The sequence below is a fragment of the Carassius auratus genome, unplaced genomic scaffold (genome assembly GCF_003368295.1).
Source record: "Carassius auratus strain Wakin unplaced genomic scaffold, ASM336829v1 scaf_tig00010943, whole genome shotgun sequence".
NCBI lineage: Eukaryota > Metazoa > Chordata > Actinopteri > Cypriniformes > Cyprinidae > Carassius > Carassius auratus.
Genome location: NW_020524156.1, coordinates 33,707 through 53,959, shown reverse-complemented (window position 1 = coordinate 53,959; position 20,253 = coordinate 33,707). Strand labels below are relative to the sequence as shown.

General features: G+C 34.5%; 1 protein-coding gene across 1 annotated transcript in view; it reads left to right on the top strand.

Annotated features, from left to right (window-relative positions):
- The window catches only part of LOC113072906 (guanine nucleotide exchange factor VAV3-like), a 59,233-nt gene that overhangs the window by 9,166 nt on the left and 29,814 nt on the right, over nucleotides 1–20,253 (top strand). Inside the window, exon 2 of the mRNA XM_026245800.1 lies at nucleotides 4,456–4,572. Within this exon, the coding sequence (XP_026101585.1) occupies nucleotides 4,456–4,572 (117 nt within the window). The remainder of the gene's footprint in view (nucleotides 1–4,455; nucleotides 4,573–20,253) is intronic.

Genomic DNA, 20,253 nt, shown 5'->3' with positions numbered 1-20,253 from the left:
AACATATATACCAGATGTCAGATAAAATCTAGCTCATAAATGCATTGAACAAAGCATATTTTATGAGGAATGCTTAAGTGCTAGCATGCCCTGCTGACTGTCGAGTTGATGCTCTGGGTCACCCTCTACCCTCTGTGCTCTCATGCACGCAGTTTTAATAAAGCATCTTTGCGGAATCCTTCTTCATCCAGCACATTGTCAGCTTGTTTAGCTGTCTGCTCTGTTAAACCAAGTGTAAAAGCTGCACATGGCTCATGGCTGGTGCTCTTCACAGGACGTAACGCTTGTAAACGTGTCTGAAGCCATCGATTTACAACACCTTTTACTTCCTTTTTCTTCTGAATGAGGTTTTTGGTACTTCTGGAAACACTGCTGTTATATCAGGACGGATATCAGGACTCAATTTCAACGAATCATTTGGACTTTAAAGTAGCCATATACTCTTTGTATAGCTTTTTATTACAAGTCCATGTTTCTTGCACTGAAAAAGTTGTAATGTGCTGTAGTAACAGTCTATTTCTGATGCTTAATCAGAGTCTTTAAGCTACTGTACTGTACTTTGAAGACATCTATTATGATTAGCAAACCTCTTTTAATGTGGAAACTTCCAGTGTAATTCAGTCTTTCAAGTTTGGGCCTAATTGCTGAAAATGAAATACAGTGGTTATGCTGTGATAATACTCTCAAGATTTCTGACCAACCTGGGTTTTCCTTTTTTTCAGCTTAGTGTACATAAATGGTCTGAATGGATCTATGCGCATGATTCAATATGAATACTAGTAATTCTAGTAATTTTAAAGAAGAAATAATACAATATCTAGGAAACTCCTCTCTCTATATATATATATATAAATATATACACAGTATTTATATATATATATATATTATGAAAAAAAAAATCATAGTAAATAATTTTTATTTGATTTATTAAATATTTATAAAATAATTTTTATTACATTTTACTATAATTTTTTATAAATGTATTTTATTTTATAGAAAATGTTGTTCAATGTTATTCTTGCTTGATGCAATTAATGAAAAATATCATATGTGTGTATATATATATATATATATATATATATATATATATATATATATATATATATATATATATATATATATATATATTCAAAAGCATATACAAAAGATGAAATGTGTTCATATTGCATCTAACAATGTTCGTTTTTTAATGTTTGTTAATATTTGGAGTTTAATTAGGCAGGAGTTAGTTTTGCTGAAAACAATGTGACATGCACTTGAAAGCTGATACTCATGCAATATAATAATGCAAAATAAGAACCGGTTCTCAATTCCCAAACGTAATCTACATAGTATGACACTTTCATATCTCAAAACAGCAAGAAATAAATCCATAAATTTTTTATGGCATGTCCCCTTTAAACCAGAGTCAGTATCTCGCTATCTGTTTCACACAAGCTATTTATTATGAATAAAAATGCTATACATTCAGTATTACTATGTTCCTGCTTAGTCTCAGTACGCCCTTCAGGAGAAGTAGGAAAAGACATTTGTGAGTGTCCTGCAGAGATCCAGCTGTGCAGTAGTGAATGGAATAGCAGTTTTCCTCCAAAGCCGTGTTTGGTTAAGCAGGGCTTCTCTCCAATAAAACCCACCGGGTCTGAAGCGGCTGTGATGCACAAAACAGCACTGAAAGTATCTACAGACACATCATGTGCAAAACATTCGCCTCTCCTCGTCTTCTTCTCTGTTTCTGTCTAGCTTCCTCCGGACCCTGCAGGACTCCTAAAGACTCCAGGGCAAGCTCGAGATGTGCCTTTCCAATAATGTGTTGAAAACAGTTGCTCGCTAAACATTTGCACGTCTTATCTGTGCATAAGCGCGGCCCTAGGCTTCTGGTGGAGTCATTTGTAGAGAGGGAATGGGAACCGAGAGGTGCTTTTGATCTGCAGGCTTCTCACAGATAAGACTTATTAATTTGTTTGTGAGAAAAAGCTGTCCTTATGAATTTGCCTGGCTTATGTTTTCTACACATCAGTATGCCAGAGGACGAGTCTGATTTCAGATTGAGGGTTCACGGAGGTTACAGTTTCACATTAGAACACGAGCACTTTCTGTTTCAAGAAAATCACAGGTGCAGCTGCCGCATAAAACAGAGACTCTTGATATAATTCACTTCCTCTTGATGCTTAAGATAGAAACATGGCATTGCAGCAAGTCTTTTTCAAGAGCTTGACAGGAGACGTACGGCCACCGACAGACGGAGGGTCACAATAGAACTGGTAGAAACAGACACATTCTTGTGAGCGTGCCCGGCGAGAGGGCAAAGGTGCTGATCTGTGGACCATAACAGGACAGATTCAGATCGTTGTTTTCTGGGTTGTTGTGTGAACACATCGCTGCACTGTTGATGCAAATTTCCTGTGTCTGTTGTCACTTTGGCATTTTGCACATACTGGAAAAGGAAATTACAGATCATAACTTTACCAAACTGTCATTTTTTTCTTATTTTATCGGAAAGGTGCAAAATTCATTTCCAGTAAAGAAAAAAAAAAAAAAAAAATTAAGTGCAGGCTTCTAACTATTGGACTTATTAGTGTGTTGATTTATTAACAAAACAGAATAGAAATATACATTTTGCAAACAAAATGAATAATTATGTTTATTTTATTGAAATTATTAATGTTCTTGTTAATGATTTTTATATGATTTCTAATGACATGCAAGTTTTTGAATTATTGTTATTAATTGTAAAATATTAATTTATTTTTGTTATAATTGTTAATATATATAAACGTTTTATAGATAACTCACTCAAAATCATGTTTTTTATTGTTATCATGTTTTTATTTGTTTTTACAAACAAAATGAATAAGTATTAATAATTTATTGAAGTGATTAATGATTTTTTAAATATGATTTCTAATGAAATTACAATTTTATTATTGTTATTAATTGTAAAATATTAATTTATTTTTGTTATAATTTTTAATCATTAAAAAAAGTATAGTAATTGATAATTTTAATAATTGTAAAATAAGAATGATTAATTCTGAATTATATATATATATATATATATATATATATATATATATATATATATATATATATATATATATATATATATATATATATATATACACAATATTAATTGGAATGTACAATGAAAAAGCATGATATTTTGTAAATGGTTAAAAACAGAGTTATCTGTTTTTGCAAATGAACTCTTTATATAATATTGATTGAAGTTAGCTGATGTGGTTTGTGTCTGTTTTCTTTTGGTTGGTTTAATCTGACCATATTTTAAGCAATGTTGACAACAATATTGCAAGCATAATGCAAAACAGTACTGCTTTAATTTCACTGCTATTACGGACTATTACCGACTTTCACTCAAATAACCACAAGGACTCAAATCTTTAAAATCATTTGGTTACATTATGTTTTTTTTGGTAGCTTGCAGTTACCGTGGATTTTTGTGGTTGAACAGCATGCTCTGCTGATGAGATTCTGGATCTAGAGTTCTGATAAAGTATCTGTTTTGTAACAGAGCTGCGGTCATGAGTCAACACAGGTGTCTGTTTAATACGACAGCTCGTGTTGGAGACTCGGCTCATTTCACTCCATGTTTGGATGTGTGCCAATCTTTTGCTCTTTGGTTAACTCATTAGTCAAGATTCGCTAAAAGAATAATACAAGCTTGTCTGCATTTTAGTATGGTTTTCAATATGATTTTTTAGGTATAGGTCCCATATGCCTTCATGTTTAATTGAATATAGGAATGTTTAAAAAAGAATAGGTCTATGTAGTATTATATGATTATATTACATTATGCAATCAGTATAAAACTATATGCTAATGAGTTTTTCAAAGAATGTAGAAGTTTTGCTAACTTGCAAACGTGGCTTCTCAAACCTCAAGTGATGTCCCTTTCTCTTCCTTACTTTATTTAAAGACATATTATGTTTTATTGTTGAAATAATTTCTAAGATGGGGAAGAATCAAGTTTTAATGTGAACTAATGTCTTTGTATTAATATATTGTAAAGGGGATATACTGTATGACTTTATCTTATCATGACATTTGGTGTCGTAAAAAATCAAACCATTTTTTTAAATTAATTTCTGTTACAAAATAGTTTTCATGAGCATTTAAATGACTGTGTGAACCTTATACGATCATGTAAATATGTATATAAATCTCAATAATATTTTTGTTAGATTAAGTTTATAATTATTTTTAAATAAATCATCAAGTGCTGTTAACACTAATGATACTTATTAATATTAATATAATAATAATAATAATAATAATAATAATAATAATAATAATAATAATAATAATAATAATAATAATAAAAAAAAAATATATATATATATATATATATATATATATATATATATATATATATATATATATATATATATATATATATATTCTTCTTTAATATAAAATATGCCTTTTATTTCTGTTTAGTTTCTCTGCTTGAAGAACATCAGGACATTTTTGCACGCCTGCTCGGAGATATTCGGCATGAAGAAGAGCGAGCTGTTTGAGGCTTTCGATTTGTTTGACGTTCGAGATTTCGGAAAGGTAAGATAAAATTTGACTTTTAACTCTCTGGTTTGAAACACATTAACTTTGCACCTATCCTATAACCCACTGACATATTTACTTGCTCTGTTTGCAAGCACACTCAAGCTGGCATCATTTGAATTGTTCATGTGCCACAGTCATCCTTCAGAGTTTATGGTGTCGCATCAGCCACAGATGTGGTTGTGTTTAAGATTCCTGACATTAGCCTGTGAGCTAACTGTGTTTTTATGGTGTTGTGTCTCAGTTGATTATGTTCAGAGATGCTGAGCTCTTTGTTGGCTGTCTGCTGTAATAAAGTCTCAGTGTCTGTGTCTCATCCTGCTGGTAATTTAATCCACTTTTCGGTATGTTTAATTAAAGATCAGTGGAAGACAGCAGGGGAAACGGCCGCCCTCTGTGAGGGTGTAGCGCGATTTTCTAGATGTATTACATCTTCAAATTAGTTACATGCTTGTTGGACTGATTGCATGCAGTCATATGTGTTTAAAATTCAAATTTGTCTGTTTTTTTAACTTTGAGTTGTGAATTTGTCAGCGTATTGTTCCAGGCAGATGTTTGCCCCAGGCCTGATACTGATCAATACAGTCAAGAGCCCCTAAACCCCAAAGGTTGTCCTAATGCAAACTCAGCGACCTGTCAGTCCTCTCTCACCTGCTGTGAAATGTGAGCGGTAGACAGTAAATGATGCTGTGAGAGATCATGTAATATTCCTCCCATGGGAAGCAAACAAGTAAACAGCAAGCCATCAGCTTTAACTTGATGTGACTCTTGCCAAACAAAATGGAAAAAGACAGAATAAATCTAGATTTATCTCATATTTTGAAGCTGTCCACAAAAACAGTATTATAATGATATGTATATAATATATGAAAATATTTAAGTGTATATATATATATATATATATATATATATATATATATATATATATATATATATATATATATATATATATATATATATATATCTGTTCTGTTTATTTATTATGTATACCTAGAGAAATACTCACACATACAGTATATATTTTGAAAAAACTATATGTATATACATTCATATATGTACTGTATATTATTATATTTTATATAATATAAAATTATATTGAATATATATTTTTCATAAATATATACATGCATGTGTTTGTATATATATATATATATATATATATATATATATATATATATATATATATATATATATATAATAAATATATGCAGTACACACATATGTGTATTATTAATTATTTCATTAATTTCATTAATGAATTAATAAATATTCATATCTAAAAAAAAATCTCACTCAGATATAAACCTTTCTGAAAAAAAAAAAAAAAGTTATGTTGATATGATACTTTTTTTTAAAGTGTTTGCTGCACCATAAATTGCAGCTAGTGCTGTGTCCTACTGAGCGCAGACTGCTAATGGAGCGACAAATTCAACCATTTGAGTATACTGTCACTCATTTACAGTTACACCTCCCCATTTATCTTAGTATGCTTTTAAAAAAAGTCAAATAATTGTTGTGTGTCTTTTCTGTGCATGGAAAGGGCTCCTGTGCCCTTGACCCTTCTCTTATAAAGTGCAGTGTTTATTGGGTTTTAGACGGTTTAGTTCACTGTCAGACATGTATCAGAGCTCATGTCGTGTGATTTGACCACAGCTGTCTGCTGTACTCACACATCTGTTGATTCTCTTATCTCATACAGTCTCTATGAATTTATTCATAAGCACAGAAGGGGAAAGTGTTCACACGCAGATTTAGACAACGGCATACACTCGGCCCTCTGTAGAACACACAGAGAAGACATCACCAATTTTTTCCACATGACTGGCAAAACATCTGTTTCATTTATCTGACACTCGCTACAGGCAACTCTGCCAACACTTGTTTTATCACAAGGATGCAAATGTTCTGAAAGCATTTTAAAAGGGACATTTGGAATAACGTAGCACAGCTATGTCACAATTTATTTATTTTATTATTATTTTTTATTAAATGTATTTATAAATGTATAAATGGAATCATATTTAATAAAAACATAATGTGTAAAATAATATAAATATATATTTAAAATAGGCTCGAAAACATTTGTGTGTGTGTTTAGTGCATTTTAAATATAATGGATTTAAATGGTTCTTCAGTACGAATATTAATATAAAAATATGTGTCTTTAATATAAAATTAATTGCATTTGCATTCTAATGAATTGCATTTTAAATGTAAAAAATAAAATGATTTCTGATTATGTTCATCTCTATTTTCCTGTGGTGTTGGTACAGTGGTGTTGGGGTTGCCTGTTGTGATGACGTATTTCTCACTGACTGATGGATGGTAACGATTGCTCTCCAGTAATACGCTTTTGAGCTGCAGGGCTGTTAGCTTGACCGATGTGTCTGTATGTTTACAGCCACAGTGACATCTCAACTAAATCAATCCATTCATAAACCTATCTCTAGTCTATCGCTTCCTGTCTCATCTATTCATCTGATGCTTCTTATCTACCAATCAGAGCAGAAATCTTTACTAAATGGTTAATTAGGACATATTATTTCAGCAATATATATATATATATATATATATATATATATATATATTAGTGCTGTCAAAATTAGCGCGTTAACGCATTCGATTAATTTGAAATATTTAACGCGTTAAAAAAAAATAACGCAATTAACGCGGTTGCAGTTTTTTTTTATTTCCAGTTGTGGCCTATGTGTGTTCAACGTGCAAATAAATATGGATAAGACCAAGGAAGGACTTTTAGACGTAAAGTTTCAGTAAAAACTCTTCCGGATTACTCTTCAGTCTGCCACAAGAAACATTAGCTACTCTTAATTTAGTCTGCCACAAGAAACAGCAACATTAAAATCATGAACTCAAATGTCATTGTTTAAAAAAAAAAAAAAACAATGACTGTAACAGTGCGTAAATCAGACCTTTCTGTAACGCTAACGTTAATAAGCTTAAACGAAAATAAACGAAATAATTGTGTAGCGGAGTATTTTTTGTACACAGTGACGCGAACTGTCAATCACTCCTGTACGCGTGCATCACTGTCCTCCTCAGCTGCAGCAACTTGCGCTCTCTCTCTTCATCAAGCTTTAAAACAAAAAGGGGACAAAAAGATCATATTGTCTTTGTGCATAGGCTATAGATTAATTAGATAAATGAATATCTAAATTTGTGCCTTGCCGTCTACGGTATTTTTTTAGAACTTAGAAAAAAGATGCTGCAGCCAATGAACAGCCAGCGGGGGCTGCAGGACGACTCAACCTCCGCAGACAGTTTTTAATGTTTATCAGACAATAAATACTCAAGATTTTGCTTTAGTATAACTCACAACGAGTTTCACACACCTTCTCCGGCCACGTTGAGCTGATGACACTTAACAGTGGGAAAAGCGACACATGCGCTATTCACTTGTATAACTTAAGGGTGAATGGGTAATGTAGTTTCTGCTCTGGGTGGGATGAATTAGGAAGCTTGCATTGTGAAGGGCGCTCTGAAAATCGGCGGTGCAGGTAAAAGATTAAAACCTCTATTAAAACAGATGTCCAAATGAGCGTACCGGTACGCTACAAGCACGTTCTGGGCGCACGGAGAGGTGGCGGTACGCTCAAGAGCTATATTTGGAAGTGGCGGTACTGAGTACCGGTGCGTACTGGCCCACTTAAAGCACTGGCAATGACTATACTTTGGAATTTTTTTTGCAGTCCACTTAGAATTCAACATGGAAATCATTTTTGTTTTTTATTGGCATTGATTGTTTTGAAATTCAAATGGTACTTACATGCCTGTGTTTTTATTTCTGTAATAAATATGGCTTTCAAGCCAACAGTTAATTTGGAGAATATTGATGGTTTATTGCAGGTATGTTGTTTACATGAGAAAATCTGTGTTACAAGTTAAACAAAAATTCCAATAAACAATCATATTTTGAATTTAAATAGTTTCTTTGTCTTGAGTTTACATTAATTATTTACATTTTACATTTACATATCCAAAAAGTTTCAGTCTTTTAATTGCGATTAATCGCGATTAATCGCGATTAATTTAAAAAAATTGTGCGATTAATTAGTTAATTTTTTTTAATCGATTGACAGCACTAATATATATATATATATATATATATATATATATATATATATATATATATATATATATATATATATATATATATATATATATATATAGTACCTCCTATCCCAGTGGGCATTTTGCTGTCAGTGTTCATCTCTTAACTTAGCAATTTCTGTATTGCATTAGTTTTCAATATTTCTCATGAGGATTTAATAATTTTGACTTTTCAGTTAAGCATTTTTTTTTTTATCTGAATATAAGGAGTTTATGGCCTTCATGGACAATTATATATCACATATAAATGATTAAATGCAAAATGAATAGTAGTTATTATAGAAAAAAATGTTTTGCTGCTTCTAATCTAGCTCAAAAACATTAGAAAGTTAGTATTTGTTTCATGAAGAAAGTTATTTGGACGAGATTCGATTTTTAGGTACTTAAATTTGATGTTATAGCTGAGAATTTGCATTCGTCATTACACTCGATGTGACATGTCTCATGATGTTATTGATACATCAGTCCTGTGATTCTATAATCAGCATGTATGTTCTATTCTGAACCAAATTCTGCTGACAAACCAATGGAAATAAGTTCAAATGTGACATATTAGAAATTTGCTTCTGCATTTTAGTGCACATGCAGGCTGACTTGTCATCTCAGACCCACTGAATACAGATGGGTGAAGTTCTCCTAAATGTTAGTTACTTAGTTCAGTAAAACCTTGAGCTGGTGTGATGAAGTCACAGAAATTCCTAAGAAACTGTGTCGGAAGAGTCATCAGGTCATCTCATGGGTTCTTGTAAGCGTTGTTGCTTATAAATTGTCACTGTTACTAAAGTGAAGATGGAACATATTTAGCACCATAATTGATTAATAACATGATTAGATCTATGAGTTGTACAAATGTCAAGTGCATGTGGGCTTTGAAGGATATAGAAGAAGATCAGAAGGCCAGAAAGTCACTCAGTAGGAGACAAAGTGCAGAGCATCTGTCCTGCTATTGGATTTCCATAGTTAAATATATCACTGCTACTAAGGATAAAGACAGAAATCAATAGCTGCTCCAGTGTTAATTTTGACACAAAATTTTAATTTAGTTTTAGTCTTAGTCTTTTGACTATAATTCTTTTTAGTTTTAGTCAAGTTTTAGTCATCTGATTTGTTTTAATTTTAGTCTTATTTTAGTCGACTAAAATTGCTTGGTATTTTAGTCGACTAAAATTGCTTGGTATTTTAGTCGACTAAAATAAGACTAAAATCAATAACAGATTTACTAGACAATTTTTTACAGCTGGTATAGGAAACAAACTTAACCAAAATATATAAAACACAAATTCAACTTTATTTCAACACAACTGTGTCTTTATTTCGATTCAAAAGCTTTTATGCAGCAACAAACACTGTCATGATAATGTAAACAATAACTAGCTGCCAATTGACCATCAATAAAAGAAAAATAACCTTAGGTCCAGGACCTTAAAGCTTACAGCTGAGCTGAACAATAAGTGCATACATTTAAAGTAAATATTTAATAAGTTGGCAGCTAGGTGGATAAAAAAAGTAACAAGATTTTATAAGGTATTCATTTGTCTAGCAATATTGTATGTTTTAAATACTACAATATTGCTAGATTTGTATGTATAATGATAGGATGTGAACATTCATGTTTCACATGACTAATATAGAAATATTTGTGATATTGTCAACAAGTAGAACATTATAAAATATATTAAACATTAGTATTAATCAAATGTATTTATCATGATATTACGTATTAGTATTGTGCTCGCATCTAATTTGAAGAAGGGGCTATTTTACAGTACTTTTCAGTTCGTAATATTTAATGCTACAACATCTACGCACTGCACTATTCCAATTTTGCTTAGCTCAATAAACAAAAGAACATCGTTGTGAAATTACATTTGAGAAAATGTCCGGGTGGCTCGTCTGTAAATGTCTTTTCAAATTGGTTGTGTTCTTGCCACGAATGAGCGCTCTGCGTGCTTTACACTTTGTTTTGTTTTGTTCGTCGTCAAACGTGAAGTGAGCTGTGGACATTTTGTCGCTCTTTTAGACAGTAGGGACTTTAAGCAACAGCTGCGAATGGAACGGCTACAGCGACCGGAAGTTTGCCGTCACACCGCTGTAGCCAAGAACGTAAAAGTCACTAAGCAACGGTAAAACAGAACAGCGCAACGCAGCATTAATTCATTTATTGAGATCCAAAAAAATATATAATTTAAAAAAGCAAGAGAAGGATTGCTTTTGGCGTTAAATGACAATCTTTTGTCAGAAGAGGAGTTTTTAATATTGTATGATGTAAATAAGTCTAAAAACATAACATTTATTTACCTAACCTCTCACGTTGTAGCGACTCCGGCAAATCAGCTGTTCTCCCGTAGTAGACCGTTAAATTAGAACGTCACAAAGTAGCAGTTAAATTCGCGCAGGCGCAATACAACGCCAGAATGGCGTTGCCGTTCCACCAGAGGCTGTTGCTTAAAGTCCCTATCACCTCTTCGAATGCCGACTTCCCGGGAGCTCATAAAAACTGAAAACCTTCGCTTCACGTCTCAATAAGTCAGGCTCTGATTGGTTCTCTTCTCTCATGCAGTCTGTTCTGTTTTGCCGGTTCTTTTGCTCATTCCTCGCATCTCTCCCGTCTGCTGATTTGATTTTCGTCACAGTCTATTTTCGTCTCGTCCTTTATTCGTTGACGATAAAGTCAATCAATTTAGTCATAGTTTTAGTCTCCATCAGTGCCTTCTATTTTAGTTTTCGTTTCGTTTTCGTCGGCAAAAATATATTCGTGACGAAAATAATGACGAAAATATTTAGTCAACGAAATTAACACTGAGCTGCTCTCACTTTGCCAGCTTGTCTCTCTCTCTTTATTTGTCTCTGTCTTTACTACATTTTATCATTATATGAACAATGAATGCACAATTAAGCCTATAAATATAGACATGCAAGCGTGTGTAAGATGAAGTGCCCTTCAAGGCTCTTGTTTATGAGCGGATGTGGCTTTTATCGAGTATCAAGTGACAGGGTTTTTCAATAATGGATGCTAAGTGGATGTTGTAGCAGAATGTGAGGGGGGTGGTGGTGGTCTGTCTGTCTGTCAAAACCTATTGTACTGCCTATTTTAAGGTAACCCCGGCACACTTCTGATGTGTAAGATGCTTCAGAAGTTGACACTAAAATTATTAGCAAATAAAAGGTTGTAACCTTTGCAGATTGAACAAACTCTACGAAAAAAAATAAGATAAGTTGTAATTATAAATATGTCAGAAAACTAGTTCTGTCTAATTGAAATTGACAGTTTGTGCCTGTCAGAGTAAAATGTTAGCTTAGCAACATATGCTAACAACAGACTGTACTGGAAACAAGTGCAGGTGTTAGCAGGTGCTACAGGCCATGTAATCACACCACAGAGTGTAAGATATGTTACTCTGAATGATGATACCCAGGAATCATTGTTTAGTTGGGTGTTAGAAGCAGTTCAGGCCTGAGGGGTGTAATGTTGGGATGTGTCAGAGCTCTTTGAGAGGAACTACAGCATCTGACATCTGCTGTTAGTCGAGAGTATGCAGTGATGTGAAGTGTTGGGCTCTCAGAATGAGAACACAGCACACACACACACACCATACGAGGAGGCGTGTGTCAAGTGCTCTGACTCTCCTCGAGGGTCTTTAGAAAGACACGCATTGATGATCTCCACACTCTCCCTGAACTGTGCCGAGAATAGGGCAATTCTAGCAGCACATATTGTATTGTATTTGGATCTCATAGGGAAGATACTGTATGAAAGTGCAACCAAATACTAATTGTGTATATGTGGAAACAAAAATCTAAAGTGCAAACACACACGCGCACACACACACACACACACACACAAACTTTATTCTTATATAATTGTGCAAATCTATGTTTGCAGAAGAGTCCACAAATGCAGTGGTTTCATCAGGCCTCTGGTAGAAGCTACTCTCCTGGTTGTTTGGTTGTCTCTGTCTGTCTGTCTGTGTTTCTGTCTGCTTGGCTGTCTAACCCCATTCACAGAGTCACATGCCCTCGAACAGAGAGCTGTTAACTGCTGGAAAGCATTCACACTTCCTCTTTCCTGACTCGTCGACCTTTTACTACGTGGCGTTCCCTGAAGGTTGAGTTGCGAGCTTACTCTTGCTTCCTGTGGTCGACTCCTGAGGCCCCATGATGGAGGGGGAGGGTGTGTGTTTAAACACCATACCCTTCCTGAGACCAAGACCCTTTAACACTTCTACTGTCATTGGATGAAAATGGCTCTTGAAAAATTGGACTCGATTACTGTCACACTGCCTTTAATGTAAATGAAAAACATATGTTTTACTCAATATTTCTCTGTTTCCACTTCCTAATGAAAAAAAAATAAAATAAAAAAAAGTTAATTGTGACTTTTTATCTCACAATTTTTTGCAATTCTGTGAAAAAAGTCTGAACCACAAGATATGAACAGAGTTGCAAGATTTAAAATCAGAATTGATGTTTTTCTCACAATTCAGACTTTCTGTCTTATAATTCTAAGATTTTTCCCACCATGAAATAAAAAATAAAAAAGGTAATAACTATTTTTTATTTTATAATTCTCCATTTTTTTCTCAGAATTCTAAGATTGCATATCATCATTTTTTTCTTTTTTCTCTGAGTTTAAATCTTGCAATCCTTTTTTTCTTTTCATGATTAATGTTTCAGAAACATCCTGAAAACCAGAATGGCTAAATCTGCTTGTTTTCCCTCCGGTGGTTCTCACGGTGAAGATGAAAGGCAGGTGTGTGTTTTGGTGTGCTGGGTTCCTTGCTGTGGTCAGCGCTGTAACAGATGGGGCTTTTTGCAGAGCGTGTCTAACATTCTCCTCATAACCGCTGAGGGTCCTGTGTAGAGATCTGCAAACATCAAACACTTTGTAGCACTGTAGTGTCCTATTTACACATAATGTTCAAGCTGCACACTCTTATATCTCTTCTAGTGGGCTGCAACGACTGATTTTTTCAGTCTGTAGTGGGCGCTTGGTATGAAAACACAAAAGCCGAATTGTGCTTGGAGCTGTTATGAGATGTTTGATCTTTGGAAGCATGGCATTGAGAGGCTTTTATACTGAAGGTGTCATTTTTAAAGCCAATTAGAGATATTTTTGTTTGTAGAGATTTTCCTTTTCCTGTGCACCCCGAGCCATCTGTTTGAATCCCACCAGCTTCAGTGGAGCTCAAAGCTGTGTGCTTTAGAAAAGATGTCCTCCCAAGGCCTTTTAAAGAGTCCTCCAGTAAAACTTTCATAAGCACTCGAGCCAAGAACAGATTTTTTTAGGATCTTTAGTTTTGAGTCTACAGTACATGGATGATAATACATACACGCAATATTTCAGCATAACTTCATAACTCCATCTCATGATAGCAGGATGGATTCTGATTAGCTGCCAATGTTTTTATCTTTCATCAGCTGAAAAAAATCGTTCTGAAAGTGATTCCAACGATATCATTTCTCTGTGCCTTTATCATTGAGTGATTAGTTAGTCATTGTATCATTTGCTCAACTGAAACAATTTGTTCAAAAACACTGATTTATTCAGGATGAATCATTTTCTCAAAACAAAGTAAACTTAAAATTAAAATTTAGGTTACTCAATTTTAAAGTTGTTTAAAATTAATATCACACTCGTCAACGTGTTTTTTTTTTTTTTAATTCATTTGTGAATTTTTCAAATACGCGTGATATTGTTTATTAACCACATAATATGCTTTACAATACAATTGTTTATGGGCTCCAAATATTCATATATGTGATTATTTGTCACATAATTCAGTGAAACATGTAAAGGTAACGATAAAGATATAGTTCTAAAAATCGTTCTCAATATTAAAGAATGGCAGATTCCACACTACAAGTATAACGATAAAGGCATAGAGAAATGGTATAGTTGGAGTCATTTTCAGAATGATTTTTTTCCAGCTGATGAACGTTACATTGACATCCAATCAAAATCCACCCTGCTATAAACGAGCTCGAGGATTTAAAGCGGCAGACGCACGTGCGCTCAGAATAAAAAGACGATATTGTTAGCTGGGGTGGATGCTAATATCGTTATCTTAATAGTTATCTTTATAATTATCGTTCTTGGTGTGAACGGGGCTTAAGTCTTTACTTTTTTTAAATCAACTGCAAAACTTTTGTTTATCCTATTGATAAGTTGAAATGAAGTGCATATAATTAGCATCACACTGTAAAAAATAAATAAATAACAATAATCCATAAATAACCAGATAATGCCATGACATAAAATTACTAGTACATTGAAGAAGTATGTAAACTTAAAGTTTATGGACATTTCCTTCAACCCTAAAACACAACACTATGGAATGTATTACAATCAATGACCATGGGCTAGTCATCCAGGGTCCACACTGTCTGAAGAAATTTAGAACGAATGCGTCTCATTTTTATCAAAAGCACAGTGATGTCATCAAAGCAGAAGCGAACACAATACAGGTTATACACAACTCCTTTGATTCCATTTCGTCATCAGGTGACATTCAGTTGAGATTCCACTTGCTTTGAATATTTTAAATAAGGTTCCTATTTTTGTCGAAGCTGAAGGATGCCGGCTCTCGGGGCGCAGGAGGACTAATCCTCTCGGATGTGTGGGCAGTGTGTGAGTGTTGGAGAAGCTGTATGTTTTCTTCACGGTTGAGGAATTACAGAGGAGTTTCGGTTGGATGTGAAACACTGAGAAATACTGTTTCCAAGTTATCATTTTCACGTTCTGATAAAGATCTTGGGCCCTATTTTAACGATCTGAAACGCAAGTGTCAAAGCGCGAAGCGCAAGTAACTTTGTGGGCGGGTCTCGGCGCTGTTGCTATTTTCCCGGCGGGATAAATGGCTCTTGCGCCCGGCGCAAATCTAAAATGGGTTGGTCTGAAGTAGCTTCATTATTCATAGGTGTGGTTTGGGCGTAACGTGAAATAAACCAATCAGAGCGTCATCCAACGTTCCCTTTAAAAGCAGGTGCGCAAGTTCCATTATGGATTGCTATTATTATGGCGTATTTACCAGGCGCACGCCAGGAGCGGTTCACAGCCAGGAGACTGATGTTCTTGTAAGAGCAGTGAAAGACAGAGAAGTTGTGTTGTATGGGGATGGGAGAATAATTAGCCTGAATAATTTGTGAGCTAGTTTTATGCCTATTTTTTTCACATCTTCGTGGCACACCACAATGATTTCCGTCATCTCATGTGTTAATATTTTTTTAGTGTAACAATTTATGATTTGCAAAAATAACTGTTGCATCTGTGTAGATTACATGAGCAAAGTGTATGCGCGTTGTGCACGCTATACATTATGGCCAAGCATGCGCCCTTAAAATAGCATAATGAACAACGCGCAACGCGCCACTGACTTTAGACTAGGTTTTTTCTGGTCAGTGGCGCAATTGTTTAATGGAAACAACAAAATAGCACCAGGGATTGTTTGCGCCGGAACACGCCTCCTTTTTTGCGCTGAACCGCCCAGGGAGCGCAAGTTCATTCACTAGTTTAGCGACGTGCTTCTGTGGAGGGAAAAGCGCGCTTTGCGCAGGTGCAAAATAGGAATGACACATGCGTCGGTGTACAAAGTCAATTGCGCTGGGTGCAAGATAGGGCCCCTTGAGTTCGTGAGGTTCCCTATTATGACTAACGTGTGCTGTCTGATATGAAATACTGTTTAAATCTGATTCACGTTACAAGAAAATTAGAATTTTTCATAAGAAGTACAGCAATGAGCTGAGATCATTAAGTAGGTCATAAAAGCAGCTGTTTCCTCTCAAGTGGGATCCACCTGGCTTAGATCAGTGTTAGCGTTGGGGTTTTCAGCACAATATAACTCAGGACTTGTTGTGAATATGGTTCATTAGTGCCGGTTCTTCCTGTGCAGTGTTGTTTTTATCTCCTAGAAGATTGGCGTAGAGATTGGGATGAACTGGCCAAAAACTGTGGTATTGCATACACAGTCTTAAAGGCCAGAAAGTAAATTTCATCCTGTTCGTGAAGTTTATGTTTTTGTCTTGCTAAGGAATCGATCTGCAGATGTTCAGATGAACTGTTGGGAATAGGATCAGTGTTAAAAAGCCAGAAGTTTTTATTTCTTTTGTGGAACAAAAAGGTTATATAAAATGATCAATCTTAAAGGGTATATAACATACACAGTTTCACCTAATCTCATGTTAATCTTGAGTACCTATAGAGTAGCACTGCATCCTTCATATATTCAAAATGTCTATAGTTTTATCATATTTATAAAAGAAAAATACAGCTTTCCGATTCTCTCTGGAAAAAACTGAGCTCCTGGAGGCGTGCCATGGGCGGAGCTATAATACTGATGTTTCGTGTTGTTTACATTAACACATATTCACTTATGTGCTGATTTCCAACAAAATACAGAAATCTGATGCAGTCGTGCTTACTTGTACCAACCCAGAAGTAAGATGTTCAGCACAGAAATTCTCCGTCATTCGTCCAAATTGTTTTTTACAACTTTGGCCATGTTTAGCTTGAGAATCCATCTCTTTAACACTGTGAACAACTCTGAATACATAAAATACCATTGTAGCCCTCCTTTATTATTAAAGGAATAGATCACTCAAAATCTGCACACTCTTAAGCCATCCAAGATGTAGATGAGGTTATCGGAACAGATTTGAAGGAATTTAGTATTATCACTTACTTACCAATTAATCCTCTGTAGTGAATGGGTGCCGTCAGAATTAGAGTCCAAACAGCTGATAAAAACATCACAATAACATCCAGGCCATCAGTTAATGAAGTGAAAATATGTGTGTTTGTAAGAAACAAATCTATCATTCCGGCATAACTGTTGGGAAAAACACCATAATCCATAATGATGCTTCCTTAAGTGAAAAAGTCGATCCCCTGTTGTCCTCTCACATCAAAATCCACTGTTTCGAATGATATCATTTTAATTTATATTATAACTGTGTTTGATCTGTGCATATTTCTCTCCTGAGTCAGTCAAGATGACTTTTTTTCACTAAAGAAGGCAATATTATGTAGAGGGTTTGTATTTGGTTTGTCAGAAGCAACGGTTTGAATTTGTTACAAGCACGCAGCATTTTGCTTCTCAAGTTTATTGTGCTGTTTGGACTCTCATTCTGACGGCACCCATTCACTGCAGAGTTAGAGTGCAAGTGATGAAATGCTGTAAATATGAACAAATCTGACTTGATCATTAAGTCAGAAAGTAATTTTAGTGTTATATATATTCCATTACTACGTTTTTTTTGTTGAAAGCACACATTTTGAATGGGAACTTTCAGTGTGAGCTTTGAGTGCTGTGGACAATGAGTGTTGAAGAAAGCTGTCTCTCTGTTTATGGCCCGAATATCTATAAATGGAGTTAAACAAATGAGTGTTTTTTAAATATGCAAATGACTGCCAATAATTTTCAGTCACTACAGACCCCTCTTTCTGGCTGGTCATGTCATTCCTCAGGTTAAAACATCTGTAAGTGTATTCTGCTTTCAGCTGCTGTGGATTTATTCATAAGGCTGTATTGTACTCTGTCTGAGCTCTGCTTTAATTATGGTACAGCCATGAAAGCACTGATGAGTAAAATGAATAATTAATCTGCATAAAAATTGTAAAAAATATAACTGGATTAAAAATTCATTTCATTGTCATGTTATATATCACCTTGATAGTCACGGGACCCAATAAACAGCTTCCATACCAGTGTCAGTCAGAGTTCCTCTGAGATCTCTGGATGGCATTATATTAAGCTCCAGTGATCCATAAGCACTGTTCTGGAATCTAAAAGTAAGGAACGCTTTAGGAACGTGGCTTCAGGAAAACCGCAAAGAGGGAGAGATAAAAGAGTGGCTATAAAAGTCTGTGAGCCATAATGGTCTCTTAGTTGAGTCTATATGAAACAATGCATGTCTGCTTTTAGACAGAGACACAGAAATAGACCACAAAGGCTGCTGGGGGACTTTAACATCTGATTGAGGCTCATAATTAAACATTCACTCTTACAGTACAGTACAGTACAGTGTCAATATGGATAACAGTTTCAGGGAGATGTGCACCATTTTTTACAGTCAAATTTAAGATTTTACACAGTATGTAAACTTTCTCTGAGGTCTGTGTTTTATGTGAAAGATAAAACTGTTATGAAATGGCTGAAGTATATGGCAAAATATAAACAAGTTTCAAGATTAGATTCAAGAAGTTTCAATCTGAAAAAAAGTGCATTATTTTATGCATGATTTTATTTTGAATCAGAATGCAGAGAGCACAAAAAAATTATTAATACATAGGGACTATTATTGAATTTTTAGGAATTAGGAATTATTAAGTCGCTGTAGTCTCATGAATTGACTATTCATGCTTTTTGATTGAATCCTGAAAAATCGAAACAAAACCACAAAATGTATGAAAAATAAAATACAATGTAAAATAATAAAACATATTTCAAAGCCCCTAAAAACATATTTTTGTTGTTTGTTTTATAATTTAAATTAATTCCTTCTAAATTGTATTTAACAATTTAAAATACATTTAAAATAAGTCAGAACAATTTAGTGTTGCTAGGGCCTTGCTCCACTCTTCCCATTTGCATTCATATCTACATTTTAACCTGAAATATTGATCTTGATAAATCAATAAGTTGAAACATGAGCATGTGTATTTTTTAATTAACTGGTTGCAAAGTACAAGAGTGATTCAAAAATGATGCACATTATTTTATTTATTGCAAATAAACTTTACTGTTTGTTACTTTTTGCATATTAATTGTCTTACCCAGACAGGACTATTGTAGAAGGAAAGCATCCAAATATTCCTCCCACTGCCTGTTACACACACACTCCATGTGTGGGTGCTTCTTATGCTTTACATAGCTTTAAATACTTGCCTAATATTTGCATATTAATTGGCTTTCCAGTAAATATGAAAGTGTTTGTACTTGTGCATCCGTGCGTGCATTTGTGTGTCTGTACACCTGCAAGGATCTTGCCAGTGACCTTGTAGGCTGCTGATGCCAGACAAGGACTATCTGATCTGTGTCAAGCTCTGTACTTGAGACAGATAAAGACAAGACAAGAGACAGACAGGAAACATGCACTTGCACTTTGATGATAGATGGGAGATGATGTATGGGTGGCACTTTTCACAAATATGGTATCATTTGCTTTTAAAATGACCTAGTCTAGTTTTAAACCCTCTAAATCAATCTGTGTTTAGACATGTTTCACATAATGTCTTAATATAATAATATAGCATTTAGTCTAACCCTCTAATGCTGACAGTCTAGGTCTATATTTTCTAGCTAAAACACCTTCTTTCACTGACTAGAGGTTGACGTATTTGTTTTAATCAGATGGTGTTTAAACACATCGGTAAAAGTCCCTGGACCTGTTGCCTTTGATTCAATAACGGAGACGGTGGTACCTTAATGTGTGTTAATTACTTGAACTTCAACTTGCAGCCCACTTAGTTCAGCTGACGTCAGGAAATCTGGCATTGTGAGGCAGATTTTCCATTGACTGTCCAAATGATTTGTATTATACGTTCACACTGCC